Source organism: Anguilla rostrata, chromosome 8, assembly GCF_018555375.3.
Source record: "Anguilla rostrata isolate EN2019 chromosome 8, ASM1855537v3, whole genome shotgun sequence".
Taxonomy (NCBI): domain Eukaryota; kingdom Metazoa; phylum Chordata; class Actinopteri; order Anguilliformes; family Anguillidae; genus Anguilla; species Anguilla rostrata.
In genome coordinates, this window is record NC_057940.1 from 37,417,301 (window position 1) to 37,436,412 (window position 19,112).

At 43.3% G+C, this 19,112-nt stretch overlaps 1 protein-coding gene and 1 long non-coding RNA gene across 2 annotated transcripts; both read right to left on the reverse strand.

Moving 5' to 3' along the window:
* Nucleotides 1–511: 511 nt before the first annotated feature.
* Nucleotides 512–6,997, reverse strand: LOC135261641 (uncharacterized). Its single transcript, XR_010332002.1, has 4 exons — nucleotides 6,761–6,997; nucleotides 5,301–5,528; nucleotides 2,928–3,022; nucleotides 512–2,378 (listed from the first exon to the last, which is right to left on the reverse strand). It is a non-coding gene; the product is annotated as an uncharacterized LOC135261641 (long non-coding RNA).
* A 3,996-nt stretch (nucleotides 6,998–10,993) lies between these two features.
* klhl38a (kelch-like family member 38a) lies at nucleotides 10,994–17,032 on the reverse strand. Its single transcript, XM_064348121.1, has 4 exons — nucleotides 16,537–17,032; nucleotides 13,854–15,204; nucleotides 13,669–13,774; nucleotides 10,994–13,330 (listed from the first exon to the last, which is right to left on the reverse strand). Exons 1-4 carry the CDS (start codon nucleotides 16,554–16,556, stop codon nucleotides 13,041–13,043), a joined length of 1,767 nt encoding a protein of 588 aa, XP_064204191.1. The 5' UTR covers nucleotides 16,557–17,032; the 3' UTR covers nucleotides 10,994–13,040.
* Nucleotides 17,033–19,112: the final 2,080 nt, after the last annotated feature.

The following is a 19,112-nucleotide window of genomic DNA, read 5'->3' on the forward strand; positions in this document are numbered from 1 at the left end:
GCACACAGAATACTGAAAAATGTGTACATATTTGTGGAGGTTTTTGTGTAATGTTGTGTTAAATATACATTTGCTTGATTATTTCGATTTGCTTAGTATTTGCTTAGCTTTGCTCGTTAGGTTCACAGCCTAACAGTACTCCGATTCTGGCCAGTTTGGCCCTGTGATGTAAGGTAAGTTCAAAGCCAGTTCAAAGAGAATAAACCAATAAACCAAGTCAATTACTGCTTCTTATGACTCAGGATTTTGTATAGGTGGGGGGTGTACCTGGAGGCGAGAATTCAAACCAGCTCAACTAATACATTTTTCACAGGGTCCTGTCCTTTTAGGTCCTGCTCTCTATACAGTGAAATACTGGCGCATCAGCACCCAAAGAGTCGGTTGACTTGGGGCTCCAGACTGAACCTGATGACAGGCATCTTCCAGAGAGGATGAGACAGTGGGAGACTGCAGGGTGTCGCTGCATGCTCTTGAGGTACAGCGAGAACTTAATATACCTGCTTCCACTCCAGATGGACCCTTTCAAACAGCAAAAAATGCTTATGGTGCTCGGTGGAATACAAGCACACGTCAAGCTTCTCTTCAATACCTCTGATGACAACGACAATGTTTATTATTATGAGCTGCCTGGGGGGTGAGGTTGGGATGCTATTTTACACAGCATTCTTTAATATAGCTGCTTGCTACAGTATATTCACCGTTGAAGCGCTGGGTATTTTTATTGTACAGGGGCTTGTTTCTTGAAAGAGATTCGCGAGGATTCTACATGAACGCAACAATTTGCAATATGTTCGTGGCTCGTAAACTGCGATTTATATGTGAAACACTCCAAAAAAGAGCTGGAGAAATCTACTGCATCTGAAAGATCTCAGCTTGTACATTGCAACTAATGTTAAATGAGCCCCATGGAAATGACCGCAGAGCCCCTCACAGAATTTCAACCTAAAGCCCTTATGGTTATAGTTGCAGCTCCCAGTGGGAGTGCATTGTGTGCAACACGACTCAGAAAAGCATGCAAGATACTGCTTTTTGTGTGTGCATTTCCTTGCGTGCTCTTGTGTGTTTGTGTATTACTCTGTGCCCATACACATATTTTCTTGTAGGTATGTGTTAAGTGTATTCTTGCATTGAACCTCTTTTTTTTCTAGCCTTTACATTTCCAAGGCTTGACACTTTCTTGGCTTTACTTATGTGTGCATGTGAATGTGTGTGGGTATGTGCATGCATGTCTGTAAGTCTTTGTGTGGATGTGGGAGGCTGCTGACGCTGCTCTTGTTTACTGTACAGGCTAGGGTCTCTGTCTCAGACACAGTTTGGGATGGGGTGTCTGTCCCTGTTTGACTCAGTTTGGGCTGGTACCTGTCGGTCTGTGCAGTGGTACTGGTACAGATTCTTCCATAGGAGGCAGTCCTCTGTGAGCATGTGGAGCTCAGAAAACACCCGACCCAGACTGAGCTGGTCCTGCCCACCCGACAGGCACTGTCATGATGTTGAGCTGAAGGCATGCTGGCAGGTCAGTCAGCTTCAAACCTTTCAACGCTGTGGACTTTCAGAACTTTCTATCACTAATTTTTTACCCATCGCAGTTTCAACAGCCATATTGTATTTGTTGGCCTCCAATGTCCTCCGTCAATTCAAGAGAGTGTACACTAGCATGTGGGCACGCAGCCAGCCACCATTTTGACACCGAGCTGTGCGGTCGTTCCATCAGGACTGCACCACATATGCAGCTAACACGAGAAGCGAAGACAACCAGAATAGTGGTTGCCTGTCAAGGATAAGATGGGGTCCAGTCAGCCACCCATCTCCCTTCCAGGGTGATGTTAGTGCATATTTTGTTGGCTGAGCCACACAAATCTGTAACTGAGAGGCTTTACCTCAACACGGGACCAAAGACTAGTATTAAGAATTTAAAACCTTTGACACTGGTAACATATCTTTTACTTTATGTTTGAGTCAGTTTCAAACAGAAACAATTATGAAGCTTTCCATGTATCTGTTTAATTTTTCTAAATATATGTGCCAATACGTGCAGAGAGGCGGAAACTAGAAGTCAGAATCCCATCTTGAGCCTGACACGAGGCAAACGAAAATACATCCTGCATGTAAACTCCACTGACATGGCTGGCATTTGGTGTCTACTTCCTTCCACCAAGCTCCACCCCCTCATCCACCCCAGGCCCCGCCTCTCACCCAACGGATCTGGATGCAGCGGAGCTGCTGTTGCCGGTCCTGGATGGTGTCTGAACGCTGAGCCCAGATGTTAATGTTTCCTATGAGGACAGACTGTCCCACGTCCTGTACCAGGCTACAGACGGACAGGTACAGAGTCTGGAGGAGCTCCCTGATGTTCCGCATGCTGTGCTGGTCCTTCAGCGCTGAGAATAAGGACATAACAAAATGACTATCATTTCGACCTGAAGAATTGCTTTGTATTTCTGGGAGCTTTTTCCAATAGTTTTTAAATCAAAATATTTATTTCATTTTGTGTTGTTACCATTTGTATTTGTACCATTTGTATTATTTTTTAAATTTTTGCTTTAGATCTAGCCTAATGCCAAGCAAACATGAATAACATGTGCTACGGTTCTCTTGGGGTACCAAAATCAATAGTTGCTGTCCATTGTCTAAGTACCTGAAATCAATGCATTTAATAAAAAACTAATTAAAAAGGGAATTATAAGAAATAAAACAGCCTTTCGATGGTCACCAGGCTGAAATCGTGCTCACAGGCCAGCATGTGTATTCCAGCGCACACTGAGCATGTATATAGGTATTACGGAATCCATTGGGGCAAGTGTCTCTTTGAACAATTTATTTCTGAGGATTACCGTAACCCGATGGGGATTGAACCCAGGACCTTGCCCACCCCTCCACGGGAGGGGGGGGGGTCACCGTCTCTCCCAGAACACTGCTGAGACCCTTACCTTTCTGCAGCATGTTTCTCCAGAATGTTCATGTAGTTCTTCTGAGCCACTCCACTCAGGAAGGTCAGCTGGGTTTTGGCAATCAGTTCCATCAGCTACAGAAGATGTACAGTAAATATGAAGCTCTTCATCCCCTCCCTGCCCCTCTCCCTGTCTCCTGAACACATACAGTATATATAAGCATCCACACCTCTGGATGGAAGGGTTCTGATGGAGGGGGCTTAAATCCGGAGGGTTTCCCCCAGTCCTTTGCGTGACAGAAATTTCTCTGGCCAAGCAGATGGCACCCGTGCACGTTCTGCAATAACTGCATGGCTCGGCTGACGGACTGCAGTAAACAGAGGAGCCAGAGCCAGAGGACGCAGAGTGCTTCAATGCACTCTGCAAAACTGAGGTCACGTGTTGTAGCAATGGGACTAGCCTTCAATTACAATTTTACATTGAAAATATGGAAATAAACAGAAAATAACTAATGTCTTTCAGAATATGAGCAGTGCTAACAGTGCTAGTTCGGAATGTGAGTATTTTTAAACTGGTCACAACCATTATTGTCCAAAGGAAAGTTAATTTGATGTGCTTGTGCTTCCCGTTTGCAAGAGAGACCTTCATGTTTGTGTATGTGCTTGTGTTTCCTGTTTGGCTGAAGGTCCTTCATGTCTGTGTATGTGCTTGTGTTTCCTGTTTGGCCGAAGGTCCTTCATGTCTGTGTATGTGCTTGTGTTTCCTGTTTGGCCGAAGGTCCTTCATGTCTGTGTATGTGCTTGTGTTTCCTGTTTGGCCGAAGGTCCTTCATGTCTGTGTATGTGCTTGTGTTTCTTGGCAATTAGTTTGTATGTCTGTGTTTCGTTGGCAAGGTCCTTCATGTCTGTGTATGTGCTTGTGTTTCCTGTTTGGCCGAAGGTCCTTCATGTCTGTGTATGTTCTTGTGTTTCCTGTTTGGCCGAAGGTCCTTCATGTCTGTGTATGTGCTTGGCTAAATGGAGGCAGTGCTGGAACTCGCTCAGGGCATGCATGTAGGAAATGGAGAAACACTCTGCTATGAGACAGTGCTGTGGCTGTAGGGTTATTCAGAGACCGCAGGCTTGGGACCCTGAGAGGTGACCTTGTGTCTCACACAGACTACAGGGCTCGCATGCCTGGCACACAGCATCTTATCCACCGGGCAATCCCTCGGTCAGCTGACATCATGGAGAAACTGCCTGTCACTCATACAGTAAGCAAAACATGTGATGATGATTACTTTGTGGGGTGGAGCAAGATTCATGGTGCTACTCTACGCTGAGTTACCTAGCTTTGACATGGATAGTTTCCCTCTATTTCTACTGTCGCAAATATTAGAAAAAGCCAAATACCATTCCATTGTCTATGCTGTGGCATTTACACAACATTTTCTCTCTAAAAATGGCAAATTTTTCAGCAGGTGGTGCTTTTGTTAAAATCTCATATACTCTATCTGTGAAACTGTGTACGTGATCCGTGTGCCCTGTGGGAACAACACAAGTGCCACAAATGCCATCGACCGAAGAGCGTGCCAACCAAGCCCCCTCCCCCGCGCACCCCCATCACCGCCCCCAGGACTGCCGGGAAACTAACCGGCGATGATGTGGAGGCAGGGAGGGTGACTGTATCGGTCCGCTTCCGAGCGAGTCCGTGAATCACTGCTGCTCTGTCACAAGCCCAGGGCTTCATCCGCCTGCATGCATGCCACCCTGACCCTGCCTTCTAGTGAACGTCTGCCACAGGTGCTAGATTGTCCTCGCCCTTTTAAAATGACCTTTGTGTAGAGCCTCTGTGATGTAATTTCCTGCTACCTGTCGAGTCCTGTCACCAAACACATGCCCTGCTCTCCTTGGCACTGTTAGAAGGACTCGCTACATCAACAAGCAGTCCAAGCAGTTAATATCTTGGTACAATATTGGAATGGTTGATATGGTTTATTACATAGCGTTAAAAGATTTTATACGGGTAAAATGACTAAACTAAATAACGCATTTTTCACACAAATGCACATTAATTATCATGGTCTACTGCTCTGCTGAAGAAAAAATGCAATAAGGTGTCAACCAGAAGGAGGTTTCTGCACTTTGCATCATTCTGAGTGAACACTTAGAGACCATTCCCACTGCAGTCACACATTGTGTTTATCTAAAGATATGAGAGCAGAGATCTCTCAATGCGTATGTGAACATGAGAAAACTGAAGGGACACTCAAGGGTCTGTAGTCTCCTGTGGACTGATAAGTGAGTATGATGTTTATGTGCCTAGCAGCAGAAGGGTAATCCTTGGGATCAATGGATCACTTTGGGAATTTGCTTCCTGGTTTCCAAATGGCAAATGTAGATATCTGTGTTGCATATGCAATTGGGAGCTCACCTTCAATACATAACCAAATCGCCATCGAGTCCATGATGGTGTTTGAAATGTCCAAGCAGCTGAAAGCTTCTCTCAACGTACAGTAACCATGGCACCGTGGGAAGCATGTGAGTTAGGGTTATCCCAGAAGTCACGCATTTCTCCAGCACTGACATGACCACAGAAAAAGACATCATACCTCCTTAGTACTTCCTTTGTGGACATGTATCCACTTGTTTTTGTGAATTTCTGAAAATGTAAAAATAATTAAACTGAGTGACTTTTACACCTTCTTCAAATAAATCATTGCATATTCCTCTAGAGAAAAACATACATGGAACCTTTGTGTTGTTGTTCATAAGGCCTTTCTTGTGTTTCCTTGCAGCCAATCCATCACTCACGACGAGACACAAGTTTCCACTGTGAAATTCCTAATCTTTGCAGCAGCTTGAACAGCTGTATCACCTTAGTTACATCACATGCTTATCATACAACTGAGTTAGAATGCACTTAATCCAATGAGCTGCATTTAAGACAACCATTAAACTGCATTCCATATTAACCCTTGACTGTGTTTGCTTGCTGGAATAATGACTATGATTACAGACATTAAAACTGAAAATTGGGTCCATGACCTGCTCGAAACCTACACTGCAACTGAATGGCTCTGCAGCTTTCTTTACGCAACAAACAAAAAGTGGTTAAATAAGTTCCTTTATGCTGCAATTACTGGAACCACAAGGCTGGATACCCAGGTGGGGAAAAAGAGCTTGCTGGTCTAGGGCCCTGAAGAACAATGATTGGGCTCTCCTGCCTCTGACAGAGTTTCCCACAGAAGCTTTTTCATTTTGTTTCGCTCTGCACAATAGAGACCTGTTAATCCTATCATTGTTCGTACTATTTACAGCAGTTTTATTTTAAAGACACATCTAATGGGAGAGAATCTTCATTACAAAAACAGTAAAAATGAGAGACATCATTTTATTTATTCTCTAGCTTTAGCTTGTACCTACCCCTCTGTACTTCTCCAACATGTGTTTTTTCCCTTTGCAGACAAATTTTGGAAACTTCACCCAACAGACGTATATAACTTACTATTGTTTCCAGCTCCACCGCTTAAAGAACAATGCGGCTTATTGTAAAAATGTCAGACGCAATACAGTAAACTTTAGCGTAACTTGAAACCTGACGCGAAACCTAAGTGACACGCTATCTGTTTAACATTCGCTTAAGCAGACACTTGCAGATCTTGATTGTTATAACACAGAGTATTCACGTGCGTATTTGTCGTGCAAGTGTCGAAAGGAAGAGTGGCAGAAAGAGAAGGAAAGGACATGGACGCAGATACAAATAGCAATACGCTCATTACAGCGCTAGCATGATAGGTTGGGAACACAACTAAGTCATAAATCCGTCCAACTCCCAGTAGAACAGGTAGGCTAAAGTTACGTCTTCGATTAAATGCTGACGTATTAACTGACCTCAATTCGGCAACAATGTTATTTTCGGAATCGAACTGTTTTTTCCATTCTTCCTTAGCCTTAACCCAGTTTTGCCCAGGCGACATCCAGCCCTGTCCTAAGAATGGCATCTTAGAACATTTGGCAGAATTCTGCAAAATACATGGATTAAATATAAATGAACAATAACTGCTGGCGCAGAACAATAAAAATACAAAATTAGTTTATAATTCCAGTCTCGGTGTTGCACGAATTTTAGCCTTCTCTGGTCGTAGCTGTATTTATATCAAAAGACCCGCCCATTGGAAAATCTCTTTCTGCACGTGGCTTTGTTTATGGTCTTTGTCTTGGTCACACAATTTTGCAGGTAGTTATTTTACCATACAATGTTTCAAAATAAGCAACTTTTACCAAGCTTGTTCAAATCTAATGCACTATACCAATTTAAGAAGGGAATCATTTTAAACCACATTGATTGCATAATGAAAGTGTCATCTGAATAGTGAAGTTTATATTTTTAAGCTACTGTACATTATTTATAAATCTTACAAAACTAGCTTTCATAAAAGTCTTTAGAGGGTTAAATTTACGCTATTGTAAATGGGAAGACACTGTAAACTGCTGTGCTGAATCGTTGATGTTTGTGACTGTGGGAAGTGGGTTAAAGGGAAATTTTCCCACAGGCCTTTCTATTTAGTCATAGAAAAACTGCATCTTTTCTGTCTAAACCCATTTTGTGTCCTTCATTATTGAGAAAAAGAACAATGTGCAGTAGTTGCATAACAACAGATTACTAATTATGTCTGAGATTTTGAAATTGCTCCCTGTAATAGCAACACCAAAATTACGGTACGCTCTTTGTTCCAAGGGCTAAATGAATTCTGAGTAGTGAGAGTAATAGAGGCTATTTTGTTCTGTGCAGCAAGGCACATCACTTACTCCCAGCTACGCCTTTACATGTACATTGCCAACCATGTCTGCTAACAGTGTTCTCACGACATTTAAGCTGCAGTAGTTCCATAATGTTATGTATACACATTCTGTGGTCATCATACTTACGCATCTAATGTACTTTGACATATATGGGCACACAAAGTGATATTTCTCGGCCTTGTCAAAGGGTTCTGGGTGCAGGGAAAGGCAGTACCGCGTTTGCCCGCTGTCTGCCTCCTGTCCCATAGGCTGTGTGACACTTTGCTGAGAGGCCCGTAGCGTGACTGTGCTCAACGAGCCTGCCGTGCCGTTCTGTCACATTGTGCTCTTCCCAAAACGCAGAGTAACCAGAGCCCTGCGTGTGCCCCTCCCTGGCTCACCGCCCCCCACTAAGATTACCCTGTGGTACTAAAAGGTCAAAGGGCATGCTCATCAGCGCACTGTCTAAAGGAGAGAGAAGACCATTTGACACCCTAGCACTCCAAAAATATTTGCATGGCAAGACTGTAATTGAAAAATGTGTATTTTTTTTTCATGATTAGCTAATGTGATTTATTTAAAACTGTTCCGTGCATAACAAGCCTCTTAGGGTCGGTTCTGGAAACCATTTATCTGATCCTGCATACAACACAACACAGTTTAATGTTTCCACTTAGTACCAGACAGGCGCATGTTTATTATGTTGATGTTGGCATTCCTTTGGCCAGCTGTGTCAACACCACTTGGTCGCCTCTTGTTTCTCATAGTCACTTTGGAATTCAAGTGCAGCAAGACAAATTCCATGTTCTTAATGATATTAAATGACTCTTATGGTTTGAACAAATATAAATGGCCCAGGATCTAGGCTGTGTTCCATGCCCCCCCCTCCACCCCATTTCCCATTGGTGCACACGACTCCTCAGAATAAAAGGCTAGATGCCATGGTTGCTGTAAACCTTAGGACTGGGTTAGGAAACTATTTTGTTAAAAACTATTTTGTCAAAAATTATCACTCATCAGAATGTTTCTATAGAATTTAAGCATTGCTGCTTAGAATTTAACAAAGTCTTCATATATTCGTATAGCTACACCTACAGTATGCCCCTGGATTTTGAGATGTATTGCTGGTTATGGTATTTTTATGACCTGAATAGTGATTACATATACTTTACTGCAATACATTTACTGCCTTTATTTATATTGCCTTAACCTAGATATTAGGCTTTTAGATTTCATATTTATACTTGCTTTATGAATTCTTCCCCAGCATTATCAACACATACCTGCATTCATTCTGGCTAATACCTGCAAGTGCTGTAATTGTATATAATTAAAGGGTTGGATTGGAAAAAAATACAGAAGCATCCCCAGCTCTTCAAGACTATGGCTACCCACCCATGACTTAGGAAATTGGGGTAAGAGCGTTAGCTTGCCATTGCACCACTTGCAGAGTGTTCCCTTAATGGAGGATGGTGGTTCACAGCTTTCACAACAGAATTCTTACCATTCAAACAAAAGCAAGTGGCACAGTGCTTTTCACACTAGATTTGAATAATATGAGTGAGAACTTTAAGCATTTTAAATAAATAATCTTGATTTTTTAACAGCCTTACATTTATTTATTTGTTTATTTGTTTGTTGATTGATTTTTACCAACACTGAAAATAATTGCCACAATGTGTTGCTCACCATGTTTTTTTTCAAGATCCAATGAGAAAGTTCATAAAATTTTGCAAATACATCAAGTCTCTGTCACAGACTGACTTGAGGTCTGGGCACTGTACATAAAATGGAGGTGGCATTTCTGGCACCAAAGTCAGTGGCTTATCATGGCAACAGGGTGTTCATTCTCTAAAGGGAGGGAGGGGGTGGTTTCAGATGCAGCCCTGGTTCCCATAGATTTTTAAACACTATTTCCCCTCGAGAAGATGTCAAAAAAGGTTATTGTATTAAGTCTCACTGAATGATTTGTGGATACGTAGGAACTTGCCAGGATATGCAGCAAACATGTCGAAGTGGCTGAATTTCAGTCACAATCATGTCACAGTCTATTTGTCAAAACTAGCATAACTACAAATGATGAATGAATATGTTATAGTTTGAAGATTTAACTCTTGTTTGTGGTGTGTCTGTTTGTTCCAGTATGTGGTCTGAGCAAAACTTTTTATTGCCCATACAGTAATCGGCAGATTAATTCATGTCTCCATCATAAAACTGTACATTGGCCTCATTTGAATAGCATGTGATGTTTGTCCAGCCGCTCCCAAAATATCTTTTCCCAAACTATGCTTGGAGTTTGGCACAGAACATGGTCCGCCTCAATGTCATTTGGCGGGGGAAGGGATTCCTGGACATGCAATATCCATGATATGAAATGTGTGAAACAGACAAAACACAAGAGAAAGAATGAATATTTTTTGAACATGTGGGAAGATTTGAAAAAAGGTTTGTTCTTTTCTCTTCAATATTTCCTTCAGACAGATAAACTCTCAGAAAAATGTATAAATACTCACATAAAAGCTTTCTTTGGTAATGAGCTAAATTTTTTATCAGAAAATATTCTAAAATGGATCTTTTTCTAGACAAAAACCTCATTTCTTTTAACCTCATTCACATAAGGAAGTGATGGATTTGATATTCCAAGGAGATTTCGTAACGTTTTCTGTGTCCAAGCAAACAGTTTCCGTGGGTTTTATTCAGTAAAGATCTCTGGAGGCCCTTTAAAAATTGACCATAGGAGTTCCAGGATAATGTAGGCTACACGCTGTTAGATATACAAGGTCTATCACAAGGACCACATCGATCAAAACGAAACCCTTATTATTTGGTGTCCATGATCTGCAACACCCTTTTGACCATGACATTATAATCCAGAATTCCACTCTATCGAACTTGTATAGCATCTGATGTCATTTGAGTTATTTTAGAAATGCAGTGCAGTCTATCCACATGTAAGAAAAAGTATTCAGCTCAGCTTAACTTCACTGGAAGTTTCCTTTTAAAAGAACGCTAAGTTAATGGATTCGCCCATCAGCAACTTGTTTCTTCTTAATGCATTTCATTCATGATTAAATCAATGTCTTTATGCACATAACATTGAATGCATTTTTATTATACGGTAACAAAGAGATTAGAGGTAGCTTTTTATTAAATAAACATCTAGCGAAATTGATTCAATGTTAAGTGTGCCATAAAAGTTGCAAGCAACTAGAATGGAATCCAGTGTTGCTTCGATTGGCATACTTGTTATTCTAAACAATGAAAAGAACAGAATCTGATAACTGTAAAAAAAAGGTTTCACTGCTGCATTATAATAAAATACAAGTCATTCACCACTCACCATTATGTTTTTTGCTTCTACAAGTTTATTTTTTATGTATAAATAAAATCTTTTCCCAAATATTTATAAAACTCAAAAAAGGAATTCAATAAAAACAAATAAATAAGAGTACAAATGAGAGGAAAATACAGATCATTTCATTTCTGAACAGTTTGGCAGTATTTTTAATTCTGAAGAAGTGTTTTGGGGGGGGTGGGGAGGGGGGGGGCAGGAGCCACTGTGCACAGAACCATGTACAAATATAATTTACATTATCTGTATATATACACTACATGACCAAAAGTATCTGAACACCCCTTGGCCTGGGGCTGTTTTTCATGATTTGGGCTTGGCCCCCTAGTTCCTGTGAAGGCAAAACTTAATGCATTGACATTCTAGACGATTTTGTGCTTTCAACTTTGAGGCAACAGTTTGGGGACAGCCCTTTCCTGTTTCAGCATGACAATGTCCCCGCACACACAACAAGGTCCATACAGAAATGGTTTTGTTGAGATAGGTGTGGAAGAAATTGACTGGCCTGCACATAGCCCTGACCTCAACCTAATCCAACACCTTTGGGATCCTTTTGGAAGCCAACTGTGAGCCAGGTCTAAACGCACAATCAGTGCCTGGCCTCACTAATGCTCTTCTGGCTGAATGGAAGCAAGTCCCTGTTGCAATGCTCCAACATCTATTATAAAGCCTTCCAAGAAGAGTGCAGGTTGTTATTGCAGCAAAGGGTGGACCAACTCCATATTAATGCCCATAATTTTGGACGAGATGGTGGATGTCAGGTGTCCACATACTTTTGCATATATATATTTTAGTATGTTCCAGTAAGCCTGTATTATGTGTTAGGCTGTTTGCTACTGTAGTAACATGCAGTAAACCACAGGATGAACCAATGTGGTGACAGGTCTAATAAGAGACAAACCAATATTGGTTTACTTAGAACAACCAGAATAATTTTGTATGGCCTCCTTTACAACAGAAAATCATAGGTAGTTGATATGAATCCATGCACCTCCCATTAGTATAAAAAAATCCAAGGCCACTGACACTGAAAGCACAAGGAACAAGAGGAACTAAATGGTTCTGAATTTTCTCACGACATTCCAAGGCAGGTTAAAGTTATGCATTCTGTACAGGTGATACCAAGATGTCATTTCCTGTAGACAGAATGCACAGTATGATCTGTGAGAGACCTTGTTTTTTTGACAGGGCAGGTTGAATGCTGTCCTGTTGATTTTCATTTGAATGCATTGTTTGATATTTCACCATTTGCATGACAGAGTAGATCCGCTGAAATAAAAGGGACAAACAATATCCTAAAAAGGTAAACTCTTGGGCTATTCCATATCTTAAAAACAGCCTCTACCAGACAGGATTTGGCTCATTGAATATATCTTCAAAAACAGATAAACAAACGTGGAAAAATTGTAATCATTTTGTTGCGCAAGGTGATAGGTCAGAGGCTAAAAAATTCAGGCCGCTGGTTAAAAGACACTTAGCAAGTGTACCATTTCAAGAATGCCAGCTTGCGGGGAATGCATTTCAGCAGAGCGTTCCATGTCAGAATATCGTAGATGAATGCCCTTACCACACTGTCAGAATGTTCCATATTTAACAGTGCACACACGTCTGAAGGACAAGATAAAATAATATTTCTACATTCATTTTGACATGGTATGTGGGTTTAAAGTATATCGTCACTAATGATAATATCATCCATACCTCAGGGGTGACTAAGTGCCTCTTTTTTTGGGGAAAGGGGTAGAGATCTGTCAGTAAAGTGTTTGGATCAGACTTATGGCAGAACAGCTGTACACCAGTCTGTATTTACTGTACTGTCGGTCTTCAGCACACTCCTGTGGCCGGTACTCTACCTCAGCTCGCTAGCTGAAATCTCTCTTTCGATTTAAGACTCCTGGTGCTACCATACAGCCAAACACGTTCCTTTATGCACCGCCTAAAGGAGGCTTCCGATGTCAGCCGCGCACCTCGCGGTGGTGTAACTGCGTGGCACAGGCACGAGCGAACGTGCCGACGTGCTGAGAGCGGAGAGGCGGCTCAGGGAGGGTTCGGCTTGTTCGAGACGCAGATCAGAGGGAGGGAGCCGTGGTCGAACAGCTTGTACGGCAGCGTCCCCTTGGAGGTCCACACGTCCGTCTTCGGGTCGTAGCACTCGAAGCAGTCCGAGTCCTCTATGATGTCGTGGCCGTTTAGGTAGCGGCCCCCGGTGACATAGAGCTTGTTGTCTATCACGGTGGCGGAGTGGTGCATTCTCCTCTCCCTCATGTTTTCACATTTCACAAATTTGTTGGCTTTGGTGTCGTAGGCGATCATTCTTCGTGTATACCCTTTTGAAAAAAATGTTGTCGATTAATTCATAAGGTCCTATAGGAAAATGTTACCAAAAGCACAAACTAGAGTATTAAAAATGTATGTTTCACAGCAGTTCTTGCCTTCAATTAATTTTGCTTCAAGCATTGTGACTGTGAGTTTAGTGGACGGTGTTTGTGGATTAGTGAGTGGGGGTTCTGCAGCCATATAGAACTTATACTAACCTAATAATCACCTATTCATTGAAATCACATTTTCCATAGAATTCTGTTACAGCCTGAACACAACATCAGCCTTTGTGCTATTGCTCTCTCAAAGATAACTATGCTCAGTAGTTGAAACATGTGCGGCTCACCTCCAATGATATAGATCTTGTCTTCGATGACGGCAGCAGGTGCGCATACATTCTTCACGGTCCTGGTCTCCAGTCTGGACCACAGATTCCGTGAGATGTGGTACACCTGTGGAGGACCAGAAGAGACCGTGTCCAACACTGACCGGATGCTATTACCCAGACCCCTCACTCTCTCAGAGTTATACCTGTATCATCCTGACGGGGTTCTGCATAACGTCCTCCCCGCCGAACACATAGATCCTTTGGTCGTTTGCGGCCACAGCTGGGTGCAGGACGGCCGTGGGCATAGGGGCCATGGGCTCCCACATGTTAAACATGCTGTTGTACCTCTCCACAGAGCTGGAAATCTGTTTGTCAGACCCGATACCGCCCAGGGCGAAGATAAAGTGCAAATAGGAGACGCACTGGTGCGCGTAGCGCGGCTCCTGCATGGGTTCGGCAGTCCTCCACTGATTGGTCTTGAGGGACAGCGTGTAGACGGTGGCGCTGACCACGTTGTCCCCCGAGCTCATGGTGAGCCCCCCCACCACGTAAAGGATGCTGTGGATGCAGACGTACGAGGCCTTGTAGAGCCGGAGGGGCAGCTTGGCCAGCCACTGCCAGCGCTGCGTCCGCTCGTCGTACAGCAGCGCCTCGCGCGACGTCTGCTCGTTGTTCTTGCGCCCGCCCACCACCACCAGGGTCTCGTGGCAGGTGTAGCGGCGCGGCGTCACCCACAGCGGCTTCAGCTCCTGGGTGCACTTGGCGCTGACCGAGAACATGAGGCGGCGGACCGACTCGATGATCTCCGTGCAGAGGGTGGAGGACTGGATGAGCGGGTCGTTGGCGATGAACTGGAAAAGGTAGGTGGGGTGGATGTAGCGCAGCCGCACCTTCTTGAAGAGGTCGTGGATGGCGCCGCGGCGGGAGAAGGGGTCGTGGTGGATCCAGGCCAGGAGCGTCTCGAAGACCTGCTCCTCCTCGGCGCACAGGCGGTCGTCCTCCAGGTAGCACATGAGCTCGGGCAGGGAGAGCTCGCAGAAGTCCTCGGAGGCGGCCACGTCCGAGAAGGAGCGCACGGCCATCTCCCGGGCCTTCTCCCGGAGGCTCCCGCAGTGGAGGATCTCCGACAGCCGGATCATGCTCAGGCAGTTGTCCGGGTTGAGCTGCTCCTGCAGGTAGGTGGAGCAAGCCTCGAAGAGCCGGGGGTACTGCAGCATGGAGGCGGCCTGCATCAGGGGCAGGACCATCTCCATGGTGATGGTGATGGTGCCCGTGTACACGTAGTTGACGATGCCGCTGAGGATGCTGGAGGTGATGCCCTTCAGGTCGATCCTCGCCTGGCTGCTCTCCTTGAAGCTGCTGCAGAACATGGCCCTGAAGTAGGGGCTGCTGGACACCAGGACATTTCTGTGGCAGGGGATCTCCTGGTCGTCCGAGCACAGGAGCACATCTGTGAAGATTCTGTCCTGCCTCAAGAAGTTGAGCTGTGTGAGGAGGTGGGATGAGAGCTCTTCATCTTTGAAATGATAGACCTCAACAGATGCACTGGCCATTCTGGACAGAAGAAAGAAAAAGAAAAACTAAGTTTGGTTTGAAACTTTGCTCCTACATTTCTAATGACTGTAGCTGAAAACAAAGCTAAGGTTTGTTTTGGGATCTGTGTATTTGCATTTTTCATTTTTTTGTCTTTTGTTTTTCTTTTTTCTGGGGGGTGGGGGGGGGGGGGTATTACAGTTAAACCCTCAGACAACCTTTCCCCTAAATTGGCTTGGTTCCATGAGGTTGTAAGGTTGCCCTTGATGTAGGACCACTGACACAGTGCTGTCTACCCTGTCACTCTTAAATCATGTTAATGCACTTGTACAGCGTTTGACTTTGTCTCCTCATCAAAGCTAAGTTTATCAGGCCAGTTATATCATATCCCAGCTGTTACTCTCTCCTCTATGGGTTTGTCCTTGACAGTACCAGTGTTTAAAAACGGACATTTCACAGGGCTATTATCGACACTAAGCTGGCTCTGTCTAATCACCCCAGAGACAGCTACCGATTTAATTTCTGAGTGGATAACAACAAAGCTATCTTTGCTATTATTATGTAACCAAGTGATAACTGTTGATAACAATTATAACTATATTGCAGCATTTTTATTATGATATATTCCATACTTTGAAGATTGTTTCTACATATTGCCCTGTAAAACAGGAAAACAGATAAACAACTTTTTGTCTAAAAACTTATTGTGACAATTACCTCGTAGACTATTTGACTTTTTTTTACAGAATATTCATTTTAAATTGTATTTCCTAAATAAAGTTTTTTAATTTTTTTATTTTATTTAAGTCCTTTCCAAGAAGAGGAACACTTAAAGGCAAAATAAGAACTTAATGGAGAAAAAAAGACATTCATTGCATAGATTTAGCCATTGCACAAAAGGAGGGTTTTATAATATTCTATGAATAAAGAGATGAAATTAATATATTTATGGCAATCAAGATTTAGAATGTATTCCTTAAATAACACCACCGCAGATAAATTTATCAGAGTATCATAAGATTGAAAATTAGGCATTTACAGGCAAAGGATTTAATTCCCTATCAATCCGGCTTCATTGATCTAAGGAATACATAAAAAGCTTTAACTATAATCTGTTCTGTGACCCTCCCAGTGCGAGGACTTTGATTAGGTTGAATAAACTCATATGAACCAATATGTCACACGAGTCGGTAATTAATTTTTCATATATATCAACAACACAGTATGAGTTCACCGGCAAAGCAATAAAACAGAACAGATCGCTGCGTGATGTATTTATTTATACACCTCCACCCTATCACATTCAGCCTCTGAGACACGGATCAGTAACCACCTTTTGGAGTGTCTCCTTACCTTGTCTGAGTCCGTTGCATCCGAGGGCGCCAGATGGACAGCTTTCAATCAGGAGAGGTTTTGCCAAAACTTCAGCATTTTCCCCCCCTCTCTGAACTGTGCTACAGGTGAGAGGAAAGGGGTGTGCTTACGAAGAGTGACACGGCGACGTTTGTTGTGAGGGTCTCCGATCTTGCCATGAGGCCCACTGTGTACAGTCCAGCTCTAATAATAGCCCTCCCGTCCACCCCCTGCAGTGCTGCAGGATCCCGCGTGACTCTGCCTCTGACTCCACCACGGGAGCGGGGGCCTATCTCGTTGCGCGGGGCGGCGGCGTTGTTCTGTCTCCCTCTCCTGTGTTTACTGTGGCGGAGACGGACAGCCCGGCCGAACGCGGCAGTTATTTCGAAGGGGGTTGCACGGCGCTCGGAAACCGCGCCCAGTCCTTTTGCTGGCTTCTGTAACCTAGGAAGCTGGTAAATATAGCACACTTCTGATGGCTGGGATGACTGGATGGAACAGCTGGGCCCACAGGCTGGGTTACCTTGGGTTGCCTCGGGGAGGTGTGCAGAGAGGTGCATTGTGGGCCTTTGTGGGCAGCCATCCACCTGCTGTAAATAAGCATGTTGCTTAGGCGTCGACCAGGGGTCATTGACTCATCACCAAATGTCACACTTAACCCCCCCCCCACTCCCACCCATTAAATTATATAATTGTTTTCATCATAAGAGGTGGGCCAACAGTTTGTATCCGTTTTGTCTGCTAGAGGTCGCGATAGCCACTTCTCAAAGGATTAGCCCATTTGCACCACCTCGGTAATCTAAGTTGATAAAGCAATTGCCACTAATTAAGCACAGACGATTGACAGCAATGTTTTCAAGCGACACTCCTGTGTTAAATTAAGTTCAGTTACTTAAAGTACTACCATGGACATGCTACGGTATTTTTAAATGTCATACAGGGGCTTGTCATGTTTTATTAGAAGCAGATGTAAATACCTAAATTAAAAATGAGAGTGGTTATATTACATTTAACTTGCACGAAAAGTTCAATAAAAAAATAATAATTCACGATTCAACTAAATGACTTATCATTGTCTTCAATCAAGGCCTTAAGTGCAATCAGGTATCTTAGTGCTGAACAAAAACCTGCGTTATATGAATGCATTTTTTTGTTTACTGCAAAAAAATACTCTGTCCTGGTCCTAAAGAGCTGCAGAGTCTGGTAGTTTCGTTTATCCTTAAGATCTGCGACTATTTAAGATCCAAGAAACCAAGTGACCAGAATTAACTGTGTAATCAACTGCTTTAACTGATCACTGTGCTACACAAGTGCTTCACTGTGCCGTTGGAGTGCCTATGGGGACCGCTAGAGAATAACCATTGAAATACAAGTAGAAATACTATCAGGTCACATAGTGGAGGCAAACTGGTGGCCCTAGATATAAGGTGTCAGCTTATCTAATGAATACCTGAACACTCAGTAACCGTTATCTAAAGTGCAAACAGGGAACTGCATGCATCCTGGTGGGAGGAAAGACATAATGTAGATCAAAGGTTATCATTTATTTAAAACAAAATCTCAGTGTTCAGTTTCACCATGCTTCCATTTGCTAATCTTGCACTGAAAGTAATGTTGATAATGTGTGAGGCTCCATTTGTGTTGTGTGTCATCAGATAATCTGCAATGGTCCTCCTCAGAGTGGGGTTGTGCCATCATGTTTTTCTGATGTTATCAGAACTGCAGTAAAGCTCGGGTCAAAATCACACAAATAGAAAGTGGTTAGCCGTGATGATAATACAATGATATCACAAAAACCACATAGCGTGTACACAGAGAAAAACAGGCTTAGTTCATTGTTTTGGGTGTGCATGCATTTTTTCAGTTCCTTTGTCCTCGAGTTGTTGTTTGCGCATTCATAATTTGTTACACTGAAGAGGCCAGGGGTGTGTGGACATAGAAATAGCATAGGAATTTAATGCATGCATACTTACAGAAAAACATCCAGAAAAAAACATACATCCAGTAAAAAAAAAATTTCTGGGCCAAACCTTCAGGGGCATGTCCTACCTAGGATTTCACTGCAAGTTACTGATGGATACACTATGAGGCCCAAAGTGTGTGAACACCCCTTCTAATTAATGGGTTCAGCTTCTTCAGCCACACCCATTGCTAACAGGTGCATATAATAAAGCATACAGCCATGAAATCTCCATAGACAAATATCGGCAGCAGAATGGATACTGTAGAGCTCAGTGACTTTCAACGTGCCACTGTCATAGGATGCCACCTTTCTAACAAGCTAGTTTGTCAGATTTATGTCCTGCTAGAGCTGCCCCAGTCAACTGTAAGTGCGGTTATTGTGAAGTGGAAACGTCTAGGAGCAACAACAGCTCAGCTATGAAGCGGTAGGCCACACAAGCTCACAGGACGGGACCGGCGAGTCCTGAAGCGCCTAGTGTATAAAAACGGTCTTTCCTTGGTTGCAACATTCACTACCGAGTTCCGGTCCAGACTGCCTCTGGAAGCAATGTCAGCACAAAAAGTGTTTGTCAGGAGCTTCATGAAATATGTTTCCATGGCCTAGCAGCTGCACA

What these genes read in the sequence shown, in the direction of transcription:
- klhl38a (XM_064348121.1), bottom strand. Translation starts at nt 16,556, where the DNA reads ATGCAACGGACTCAGACAAG. An exon ending in ACCCCGTCAGGATGATACAG is followed by an intron (nt 13,775 to 13,853) that starts GTATAACTCTGA and finishes GGTCCTCCACAG; the next exon opens with GTGTACCACATCTCACGGAA. An exon ending in CAAGATCTATATCATTGGAG is followed by an intron (nt 13,331 to 13,668) that starts GTGAGCCGCACA and finishes TTTTTTCAAAAG; the next exon opens with GGTATACACGAAGAATGATC.